Genomic DNA, 13,224 nt, shown 5'->3' with positions numbered 1-13,224 from the left:
AAATGAAACAGGTGTTCGCTACTGTTCAAGAATTGAGTTCTTGTATTTGACAACAATCAAGCAATTCATACTGGGATTTGTTTGACGATTTGCTTTAGTATTGTCCATGTGACCTTCAATTAATGCGACCTAAAGATGATTTATAAATGTAATATTCAAATATAAGGTTAGTTTAGTAAATTTAACTACCATCAACATGAAGTCTGTTTCCAACAAGAAATATTTATTTTATATAATATAGTTAGAGCAAATTTTACCGGCCCCAGTGCAAATGCATTTATTGCACATATGGTAGAGCCTACCCTGGCTGTTTTGGCGTGAAATAAGTTGTAATTATAAGAGCTTAGTGTAGGAATATGTACTGCACACTTTGTTTTCACATATGTGTATTCTAGAAATGCTGTAACTTAGAATGGAAGTTAAGGGTGATTGGGAAAAATTAATTAGATTTTCACAATCAGTGACCCCGAATTAGTAAGAATCACCATGTTTTATCTCTGTACCGGACAAAAAAAATATTGTGTAGTGTTATAAAAAAAAACTGGAGGGTTGGGAATGTGGAGGGAACGGGAAAATCTCGAGAAAACCCACTGACATCACAAACTTGTTTCGCCCGGGATCGAACCAGATCAGGGGAGTGCTCTATAATTGAGTCACTGTGACCCCTGCTAGTACTATGATGACTATTACTACAATAATAGAATAGTTTCTGCTGGTGTAATGGGCAGTGCGCGACTGTGATGCACGTGCTCTTTGGATTGATTACAAATGGGGAGGGGGCACGGTGGCTCAGTGGTAGAGCGTTCACCTCCGGTACTTGCGGTCCCTAGTTCGATCCCAGCTCGTGCCGTGTGGACCTTGTGGTAGACAAACACCGTGCTCGTAGATTTTCTCGGGGTTCTCCCGTTTCCTCCCACTTTTTCATTCCATCATTTCACTCATCTTTCATCATCACCGTCTCCTTTAGCCTAACCGGCATAACTGTGGGACGTAAAACTTAAAGATTTCATTTCATTTTTTCGATTACCAATGGGAGAGCTTTGATTCAGATTCTACCTTAAACTGTAGATCCACACCTAATGGGCTCCTTGCTGAAAAAGGACCTTTCAGTTTAAAAAATATTTACACTGAAGATTTATTAAAAAAAAAAAAAACAAAAAAAAAAACAATGTATCCTATTGTTCATGCAACAATGCCCTACCTGAGTTTAGATCTTGTATCATTAACAGGATATCCTATATTTTTTAACACTTGATTAGTTAGTTCTGTGAAAGTGTTGCCAATTTGAAACTTTAGCAATATTTTTTAAATACTATTGCATTTCATGATATGTTACTGTGAAATATTGTTCCATCTTTCATTATTTTCCTTTTTCAGACACATGTAAAAATTTTCTAATCGATCACGAACCAATTTCTTGTAGAAGCAAATTATCCTGTTGCGTTACTACATTTATATGAAAATACTTGGTTTGCATGATCAGTTTTTGATAGTGGTTACAAAAGGCTGCATCCAATCATGGCGTTCTACAAAGCATGCGACAATATCGTTAATACTTCGATTAGCATCATATTTTTTTGGAAGTTATTTCTTGCTTATTAGAAAGAAGAAAAAAAGTAACAAACACAAGCCATACAATAGATCACGCCAACGCTTGGATTTGTACTGTTCCTAGTTCAGAAACTTTTCTCATATATTTGTGGTTGTACAGTAGAATCTCGAAAACTCGGCCTAATGTAGACCGAAGGGTGGCCGAGTTTGTGAAAATGCCGGGTTATCGGGATCGGGGTTAAAAAAAAGAATAATTACGAGTATTTCCTCAATAAAATACAGTACTGTACTTGTAACGTAATGTACTGTACTTTATGTATTGGTTCCTTAAGAATACAACAGAAAATAAACTGACCAAATACCCTTAAGAAATCGACTACCCTGGCAAAGGTTGTAGGTAGACTGAACGACTGAGGGCACGTCGGCGTGAGACACGTGGCGGAGTTGTGAAAGTGTGACGTGAGAAAAAGGAATGCGGAAAGGGAGGACACACAACGCGGGAAATGACCTTGAACGGGTCTGCACGCAGGGTTTTTTCGTCCTCCAGGGTGTGGCCGAATTATCCGCACTGTCGGGTTATCGAGTGCCGAATTTTGGGAACTCTACAGGAGCGTCATTTAGGGGGGCAGGAGGGGGCAATTGCCCCCCCAAGAGTTTGAGGAATACATATACTTTTAATAGATTGCCTACTAATATACTAGTACAAAGTCTTATGTCGGTGGTGCTCTTTCCCTTCCCCCCACCCAAGAGAAGTCTGAAATGACGCCCCTGGAACTCTACTGCACCTTGTTTTATCTCTCTTATTTTATAGGAAAGAATGAAAATATTAAATCCAGAACACTTTCTGATTTAATTCAACGAAATGGATAAACGAGAGAGAGAGAGAGAGAGAGAAGAGAGAGAGAGAGAGAGAAAATTTATAAGTGCATTCTGAAATCGAAGTGTTAATGGCGGTCTGCTCGTCGTTAGGATAACCAATATCCATGCTGGAGCTTGTGTATTTGGAAACCCGAGGCTGATATTGTGTAGCCCCTATTGAGTGAACAGAACACGGAAAATGAAATTAAAATCAAATCTTTAAGTTTTACGCTCCACGGTTATGTCGTGTATTCTAAAGGGGACGGTGACGACTAGAAATCAATGAAATAGTGAAATGAAGAAATTGGGAGGAAACGGGAGAACCCCGAGAAAACCCACGCAGACAGTGTTTGTCCACCACAAAGTTCACTTGGCGTGAGCTGGGATCGAACCAGGAACCTCACGGACCAGAAGTGAACGCTCTACCATTGAGCCACTGCATTCTTTTCGCGTTTCCTTCTACATCCTCATTCCATACACTTTTTCATAACCACTTACTTTCATAATAATCTGTCTCCTCTAGTCTAAAAAACATAGTCTAAACGTGGGACTTCAATTAAGAATTTCATTTCATTTTTATTAAATAATTAAAAATACCTTGCAACTCAGTACGCAATCATATGTTAGATTCTTAAATTGAACGGAATAGAGTTAATCATCAGCAGCTCCCAGGAGTAGTCGAGTAGTCAACGTTGTTGTGATTGAGAGCAGTAGATTAAGTATGACAACCAGCATTCATTACTAACAATCTCAGCCGAACACATACTAAGATCCTGAAATTCACATCTAATTCTCAATAAAAAAATATTCTCAGAAATATCATTAGCTCATATAAGGGCAATGTTATCAGAGAAAAATATATGTTAACATATTTGAGAGCATCAAGTTGCTTTGGTCTCAAATATGCTCTTAACTAAAACCTGAGTATATCCTGTAATTAGAGATCTTACAATAGACCTTACATTCCGAGCAGGATCGTTTTCAGGCAATTTGCAGCCCCGTACAATGATATCATTTGCCGTTCCCTTTCTCCAGAAAGAACAAATCTTAAAAGCCACAATTATCTTAAGAAAGCCAAATCTTAAGTATGCTACCCCAACATGAACAACGAAGGGGAGGGAAAAAGCACTCACACTCAGAAGGTAAAGCAGACACACCTGCAGAGGAAAGATGGTAATCCTCTTCAAAATCGAGCTAGAATTTAAATATATCAGTTTGCAATTTGAAAATGAAATGAAATGAAATCTTTAAGTTTAACGTCCCACGGTTATGCCGGTTAGGCTAAAGGAGACGGTGATAATGAGAAATGAGTTAAATGGTGGAATGAAGAAAGTGGGAGGAAACGGGAGAACCCCGAGAAAACCCACGAGCACGGTGTTTGTCCACCACAAAGTCCACACGGCGAGAGCTGGGATCGAACCAGGGACCCCAAGCACCGGAGGTGAACGCTCTACCACTGAGCCACCGCGCCCCCCAGTTTGCAATTTGAGTGCAACTAGCTCTTTTATCTTTATTTCTTGATTTTCCTTACACATCTGTTAAAAAATTTTCAAAAATATTGTTTCCACCTTCAGTGATAAGGAAATTGTTTGTGTCAAAGACAAGACTAGTTTTCATATCAAAACGTAGCAACTAACGAAATGGAACAAGTGTTCGCTCGAAGAATTGAGTTCTTGTATTTGACAACAACCAAGCAATTTATGCTGGAATTTCTTTGACCATTTACTTTAGCATTGTGTATGTGACCTAATACGACTTAAACATGATTTATGAATATAATATTCGAGCTTAGTAAATTTAATTACCATCATCATGAAGTCTGTTTCCAGCAAAAAAATATTTTAAATAATATAATTATAACAGATTTTGCCGCCCCGTGGAAACGCACGTGTTGTACTGTACATATGGTAGAACCGACCCTGGTTCCGAGTAATCTATTAGAGAATAGTTTGCAATATAGAAAGTAAAGTTTCGGCATAAACCGGTGCTATACATACTTATCACAAAAAAAAAAAAAAGTTATTATAATACGTCTACGGAAGGTAAATCTCATTAGCTTACCATATGAAAGGTTGAGAACTATAGCCCATCTCCAACTTCTACCAGAATTAACATGTCTACAGCAATGAGAAATCATTTTTTCTACCAGAATTAACATGTCTACAGCAATGAGAAATCATTTCTTAACTTGATACCGAGTAATATGATCGTTTCCTTCTCTCATTTGTCACAAAGCAGACAACAGAAACAAGAATCAGATCTAGTAGCAACATAGCGTTTACTTGATTAGAGTTCCCTATGAGAAGATACGAGACGAGACATGATTTTCAATATTTGTTTTCGAGACGAGACAGTCTCAACTCTTCGTCCAACCCTATATATAAGAATAGCGGTGAAAAGCAAACAAGAAACATCAGTGGCGGCACAGTCGATGGTTTGGCAGGTGCTCATAATTGCTGGTACCTGGCAACACTTCTCTATATTTACCGCCTCACTTTATTCTCTCTTTGGCCTTTTTGTTTTCTCTGTGTCGTTACTTTGGCGTCATACACCGACTATTTGAGAACGATTTGCCTACAATTTCGTAACACGTCTGTCATATGTAAAGGTATTGTTTCCTGTTACAAAGGGTGTCCCATAAAGGATGCAACTTTTGACATCTCTGCCATTTCTGTTCTAGTAAGTTGGCAGCACTGAACGTTACACAATTTTCACCTGTCTTTCAGAATTCGTTGCATGCTGATTCTGGAAATATTCAATTGTTGTGAACGTCGGCGAATTGATTTGCATCGGACTTACAGCAACATTATCACTCACGATGATGATGTTTTCATCAGAACGATTAACACGAGGACGGTGGCGTGTTGTTTGCCGCGATTTTGCCATAATCTTTGCATTCTGATCTTATTAGATCTGATTATCGTGAAGATACATACACACTTGGAGTGAAAGGAAGGGTTGCCAGGCACATTCGTTTTTGATTCCCTGAGACAAGTAGTAAGTGTTCTCGCCATTGGAACGAGACAGGTCTCATTAGACTCGCTGCTGAAAGAGAACATTTAGCTCGAAACAAATGAACACAAAACATCATTAATATCACAATAGCTTAGTAAATTGATAGCCCTATACTTGCATTTTGTCTTTTAACGGATTTCTTAATATCATCTCGTGTTACATAATGTTCGGTTTTTCGTTATGCAAAGCGACTAAAGAACTGGATGTTATATCCTTAAGAAAAATGAAATGAAATATTTCCCTTTTACGTCCCACGATTATGCCGTGTAAGCTAAAGGATATGATGATGATGATGATGAGAATGAATAAACAATAGTGTATTGAAGAAAGTGAGAGGAAACAAAAGAATCCCGAGAAAACTCACGCACACGGTTTTTGCCCACCACAAAGCCCACTTCGCGCGAGCTGAAATCTGACCAGAGATAGTATGTAACAACAACAAGCAAATATATGTAGAAAATCTCAATAAAAACAAATATAAACGGAAGATCACACTTCAAACTGATGAAATAGAGATATTTCCTGGCATGACTATAAACGTGTAACAGTATTCTTCTGAATTTTTTTCAAAATATGCTTAAATATAAATATGTCTCTATAGAATCAGCCTATACAAACTCATTGAAACATAAATTAATAAGCAATCGAATGTTGTCTAATGTCAAACGACAAAAAATCCACTAAAATGGCTTATAGTCAAAGTCAGAAATGGAAAATGCAGATATAATTTAAATTTTGAGAATAAACTAAAAAAATGTTTAATGAATACTCAAAACTAGGGTTAGGAATAAGAGCAGTAACCCAATAACGTGTTTGGGACCGTTTCTATTGTATGTATTCTGTTTATAGTCATCTGGCAACCCTCAACTTCTGAGTCGATTTTCTATAAATCTTCACGATTATGATATAAGATAAATCGGAGAGAACAATACCGTGACAAACAACACCAAAATCGAGTCGTGGCAAACTACACCGTGGCAAACAACATAATCTAATCTACAAGGACGTCCCGAGGGTTTAATGTCCATAACCAAACCAATTTTCTCAAATTTAACGGTCAGTGTCATCACAGCAGTCGACTTATTCGGTGTATAACGTTGGCCAAACATTCCACGAATTTTGCGAACAGTCTTTGTACAATATTCACCAGTTACTACATTTGTAATAAGTTTTCACTATGACAAAATGCTATCCTGTCGTGAAGCACTCCATTCCTACTCGTACAGAAAACAGATGACGATCACGCTCTATTCAGCGCTACTAACCACAAAGATAACAGAAGAAAATCGTGTAACGTTCAGGGTTGCCAACTTACTAAAACAGAAATGGCGGACATATGAAAAGTTGCATTTTTTATGAAACACCCTATTTTTTTTCCATGAAGGTACGAAAATTCCAATTGGAATACGGAGTGAAACTTTAGTCTACACTTTCTCAGCCCTCACACAAGTGGAGATGACCCACTCTGACTTTCAGTTCTTCAGATACAAATATTTTTGCCTTTCCTTACCTCCACGATTTACATAATCCAGAAACATACTGCCAACGACTACTGTTGTAATCTGCAATAAATGAATAAAAACAAACTTAGAAATAATTTCCAAATAAGAAAATACTACACAAAAGATTCAATAAGTAAGGAAATAAAATTTCACATTGTGGTTTAATATTGTCTATACATACTAGATACAGTGGCGGATCTAGAGGGTGAAAAGTGGTGAGGGCAGCCAGAACCCACACTATGATATAATAAGTTTACTATAAACTTTCAAAAATATATAAATAATAGCTTCATTTTTAACACTTAAAAAATACTCGAAGGAGGCTAGCCCCCCAGCCCCTTGCTAGATCCACCACTGACTAGATACCAAAAAAAAGTCGGATTGAGACTACTTGAGACGCAATGAATAGTCCCATCAACAGCAATAGCATGTCTCCAATGCTCGAGTTGACTGTGGATCCCAAATTGCTAGAACGTGAACCAAGAAGCCCAGTGTGTGTGTTACCTCGTCGAAGGATGGGAACCGCCATCCCAGCCAAAGTTGCCAGGTCTATATGTTTATTTCCACATCTGCAGATTTTTCAAAGTAATATAGAAAACTTTTATTGAATAATCTAGATTTTTTCTATATTATTTTCTAGTTTTGTTTGTTATATACAGTGAGACTTCGGTATCTCGAAGCTGAAGGGAATAGATAAAAATTCGAGTTATCGAGTTTTTCGAATAATCAATTTTCAAGTTATCAAGGTGGCCACAATAAAAATTCGAGATACTGAGGTTCCGCATTCCTAATGAAAAGTGACTATATAACCTCTATAATTCGAAATTTTATTAATTTTACCTCTAGAACTCGAAGTTGTGAAATTTCTTAAATTTAATCAGATGATTGGTAAAAAACAATATACTAGACATGAATAAAACACGATTACAGTACTAATTAGCAACAATGAATTATGTAAAAGCATAGAGCTATAACTTCGAGTTGTTGAGATCACATCAAGTTCAAATTACAGAGGTAAACTTCGACTTGTAGAGCCTCGCAGATATGAAAGTTCGAGTTAGCAAGGTTCTTAAATATGATTATGCAACCTTTTAAATTCGACTTGTCGAGGTTGTAATTTTTAAACATTCGATTTGCAGAGGTTATTTTAACATTGAGTGTTACGGAGAGTTCAACGGAATGTGAAAAAATTCGAGTTTTCAAGGAATCCGAGTTATTGAGGTCCAAGTGTATAATGAGTAGTCAGATTAATTTAAACAGTCAGATATATATAAAATATCGATTTTTGAGTATGTTAGTGAGATTTGTGATGCATCTGAACTTTTCGAAAAGGAATTATATCACTTGCTCTGAGGTAAATGCAAATAATAATCATTACATATGTTTTTTTCAGATATTTCAACAATATATATATATTTTTTACAGATATTTCAGGTAGATCTATAGATAATTTGATTTTACAACCTGGCAACGCTGATCTCAGCAGATGATTGTTGTCTGACGGACGTAATAATCCAAAGGCCCAATGCGCAAGGAATATGAAGGATGATTAGCATTTCCAACCAACTTAGACAATGATGTAAGAAGACCTATCAACACGTAGCTTCGCGTTATTCTGAAACAGAATAACTTATCTGCTATTCACAAGCGCTGGCTTCATAGTTTCCAGTTTTCATGCTTATGTTTCATTTCCTGCAACTACATAATTGCATTGATCGTCTTGTCAGTTAACAACGGTTCGTGACGCGCAACATCCCTGGCAATTCACCAACATGGGATATCAGGACATAACCTTTTGTTGATGCAGTAGTAGTGTTGGTTGGTATTAGTGTTTTACGTGCCGTCCACTGAGGATAACCCCATCGTGGAACATTATAAAGAAGTGAATTTTCATCCACTCAGCACTCTGTTTAGAAACGGACGCCACTGACGGAATACCAAAGAAATACATACATTTGCTCGTATAGCATAAGCTCATGTGGGAACCATACGAGGATATTTCCAAAATATTTCGGCCTAAAGTTGAAATATCGCGCCACTGCTAATAAAATGTTCATGGTATAGTGCCATCTATCGAAGAAATAATATATCAGTTTCAACTGTCTAGCTGCGGCTGAGTCAGTTCGTTGGAACCAGTCAATTGAATCACATGCTCTGCGTTGAACTTCCACGCTGCATAGTAATGCTTCACTCCACACGAATGTTGTTACAGAACTGTAGCGAAAGCCTGTCGCATTCTGGAGATTCAGCTCCCAACATGCAGTCCAGGGATTTAGCACTGTAGCCTTAGAAACAACAGTCATGTGAACTAGAGCATCATGCAGTTATGTTCTCGTTTAACTGTAGCGAACACGACCAGCAGGCTACAAGATAAAACACTCACTAACACGTTACCTTCCTGTCTCTTTCTTAGTTTTAAAAGGATGTAGTACAGTGCCATCTCCTGGAAATCCAACTTTTTTTTTTTTTGGGGGGGGGGGTCTCATAATCATAATTTCCTACAAGTTGGTTTAGGCTATGCTGTATGTCCATTAGATAATGCTACATGACATACTTTTCGAGGCGAGACAAGAAATATTTCGTGTCGTGGGCAACATGAAGTCTCAACCAAGGAGTCCATTAGACTAAGTAGAGCCTTCCGAGTATGCTGCTGGAACGAAAATCAAATATTTCAGTTTTACGTCCCACACTTATGCACTGTAGGCTAAAAGTGACGGATGGTTGATAGAAGGGAAGATTGTGAATATTTGGTGGAATGAGAATGTAGAAGGAAACGGGAAAATCCTGAGAAATCTCACGGACATGCTGTTGTTCGCCACAAACTCAACATCGTCTGGGTTCGAACCAGGAACTTCTTGCACCAAAGATGTGCACTTTACCACATGTGACAATAAAGAATATGCCCTGGCGTTTTGTAGTACAGTGTGCAAATAGCAAGCTTAAATATTTATTACATATGATGTTTTATATTTATTATACTAAACATTAGAAATGCATAAAAGGATTCCAAATTAATGTATACACTCTTTAGAACAAACATATCTTTAATTCAATTTTTGCAGCGTTGTATAGGCTATTTTAAGGACATTTCTTTTACAGCAAAGATTGGTACTACTTGTTGGGTGTAGTGATTACTTGCGGATGTAATATGTTGCGGAGAAAGTGTTATGTGAAATAGACACATGCTATAGTGTTTTAGAGTTGTAAGCAATTTTGAAGCATGGATATTCGCTTATGGAGTATTAAAGAAGGACAGTGACGATCCATGAGATAAGGAAAGAAAATACAGTTTGCTGTCAGAAGATTACTGTCTCTTGTCAATCTGATACCCGATGCGAGTTGTGACTAGTTTCTTGGTTGTGCCTGCATATCCATTCAGTAAATAGAATGCGCCATCATCTTCTCAGCCCTATTTAGCTTTGGTATTTTTTTTAACACTACCTTCTACACGATGAGGTACTATCGCACTTTCCTGTCAGTATGAGGGAATTTGTCGATTGCACATGCTCTGAGGAAATAAAGTGCTGCGGATTGTCCACCTCGATCTTCAGATTTAACCTTCCTTGACTTCTTTCTTTAGGGACCTCTAAAGAACATAACATATGCCAAAACACCCGAACACTGGAAAATCTGAGGGAGTAAATTGAGTAGGGTTGTAATGCTATACCACTAGAAACAAATATAATCAGTATGTCGCTGTCAACGAAGAATTGCAGCGGAAGGTGGTTATTTTGAATATTTGGGGCGTTCAGAACACAAGGAATTCAAGTCCAATTAAATACATAGAAAAGCGAACATTTTTTTCTTATATATATTATAAGAGTTATTTTAAATATCTGGAGATGAACCTTTTAAGGACTGACGGGAACTTCAAGTAGAGATCTTAAATACGAAATATGTCTAAAATGACCAAAAACTTGACTTTAATCCTTTCTGCACTCAGCACTCAATTTAGTCGTTAAGGTGCACAACCAGAGATGGCGTTGGTCAATGAAAACTTGACCATGACCTACCGTGACCCACAACCCACCATGACCCATTCTGACCCACTACCCATTAAAATCCGTCATCAACTCTGACCCATCATTTACGTACTCCCTTCTATCCACTGACTAAAGAGTTTATGTGTACTTGTAATAAAACAAGGCTGTGAAATTACCACTAATCGGAGTTTGAATTTCTATGGTCAATCGCTCATGCACCGCTCTGTTACAATACCGGTGGATCTGACCTTTACGATATAAAATGGTAAAGTGTTTGTCATGGGTCATATTACGATAAATTTCAATTTAATCATTTTATATAATTATTTCCTAGTTGAATTACAGACACTTTTCAGTGGAAAATAGGATGAAATATGAAAGTCTCAATACGAGGTAAAGTGGTCCAACGTAAAGGAGAAAACAATGTAAAATTCGACTGTGTCTCAAAAGCCAAGTAGTAAATTCTATTACTATTATTACGATTACAAATATCAATATGCAAATGTCCCTGAACTTCTTTTTTCACTTAGATATGCTCATCTCAGATAAGTAAATAGAAACAAATGAAAAAGAAAGAAAAATGGAGGCCTTGAAAACGTAGTGGCTGTGATAGTGGGTGCCTCGTGTCTGGTGGTGCTCCGTGAGGAAGAGAGTTAATGGGCCTCGCTATACACCTACACTACACTTACACTTTCTGTTACATTTACATGTGCATACATCCCCTTTTTTTATACGCTTTCCTTTTTCATTTTATACTTCCCACTTACCCTTACTTTTTGCCCTGTTCATCTTGGCTTTTCGCCCTCTTTCCTTGTCTGAACTTCTTCCCCGATTTTGACCTTTCCCTGACTTGACTATTTTCCTGACTTGTGTCCATTCTTCCCGATTGTGTCCTGTATTTTATTCTATTTTGTTTTTGAATCATAAATCCTCTTTTGAGGTACACATTTGACCATTTAGCATTTGTAGCACATATGGCTAGTGAGCTGGTGCACCTACCTGTTTGACTAATAATAGCGATAAGTAGAGACCGGATGTTTAGGCACTAAAAACCTGGAAAATAGGCAGGCAAATAGGCACTTAAAATTTAAAAAATAGGCAGTAAAATAGGCACTAAAATGTAACTCGAAATCATGAAGGTAAATACTCAATACCATTAAAAAATAGATTCAAGTCATGGATAATGTTCAAAGAATATAGAAACATACTTGTTTGTTAAATAATATCTTCTTTTACTGTATATGCAAAAACGAGGTATGTTATGCATTGCACATACTGGGTGAATCTGAAAGATGTGCACATACTTCGGGAGGTGATTCGTGACATGAAAAGAAGACAAAAAGTGCTGTTGCATGTTGTCGAATTCTGCGTCGTGTTCGAGTGACAGGGGTGCCAAATTGGAATCGAAATCGAATCCTGACAATTGGAACGGGGCATAAAGGTGCGCACATACTTCAGATGATGATTTGTGAAATTCAAGAGGACTTTAATCTTCTTTTCATGTCACGAATCACCTCCCGAAGTATGTAAACATCTTTGAAGTTCATCCTGTATATATATTGTAATGTACCACGAGCTTGTGTTTACAAACACATAATATAAGTAAATATGTGTGTATTATGTTACGTAAATTATATATTTTCCCAATGAAGTCTTATTTTGAAGAAAATGCATTGAATAGGCAATATTAGACACTAACGCAATTATTTAGGCAGTAAAGGTCGAAATAGGCAAAATAGGCAAAATAAAATTGGCTTAAATCGAAACTACAACCCCCCATATAAACTTTAAAACGTCATTTCTGATCATATCTTTAATATTAAAGAATAGGCATTTTGCCTAACATCCGGTCTCTAGTGATAAGACAAGACAAGATGCTGTCTACAATGCACTCAGCAGAGTGAGTCAGTGGGTGGTAAAGTGGGTCGGTAGATCAGAGTGGGTCACAGTGGATGATGGGTTGTAGTGGGCATGTGTGTTGACCCACAATCCACTCACAAATTTCGACCCAGTCCATTTCTGTGCACAAATTGTACATCATCTGCTTTAATTACTGAGATAGTCTGTTTAAACAAGTGTGTACATTAATTTGAAATAGAGGGTATCCTGTATACTGCTACCCACAATAGTTTTTACCTCAAAATAAAGCTGATCACCTGTTTATGTTCGTCAATTTTCAAACAAACAAGTTTCCTTTATTTGGTATCTACAACCGTGTATTTACTCTTTGGGAATTCGTAGAAACTATCTACAACATGCTGTTGCTAATATAATTAGAGTCCACTAATACAGTCATTAGCCATACATTGTGTAAA

The 13,224-nt window shown here is 37.3% G+C and overlaps 1 protein-coding gene across 1 annotated transcript in view; it reads right to left on the bottom strand.

Moving 5' to 3' along the window:
* The window catches only part of LOC145664923 (uncharacterized), a 99,587-nt gene that overhangs the window by 47,163 nt on the left and 39,200 nt on the right, over positions 1-13,224 (bottom strand). Inside the window, exon 3 of the mRNA XM_081732027.1 lies at positions 6,935-6,986. Coding sequence (XP_081588153.1) covers positions 6,935-6,986 — 52 coding nt within the window. The remainder of the gene's footprint in view (positions 1-6,934; positions 6,987-13,224) is intronic.

Source organism: Thermobia domestica, chromosome 11 (genome assembly GCF_964235325.1).
Source record: "Thermobia domestica chromosome 11, izTheDome1.hap1.1, whole genome shotgun sequence".
Taxonomy (NCBI): Eukaryota; Metazoa; Arthropoda; class Insecta; order Zygentoma; family Lepismatidae; genus Thermobia; species Thermobia domestica.
This window is presented reverse-complemented; position numbering and strand designations above follow the sequence as displayed.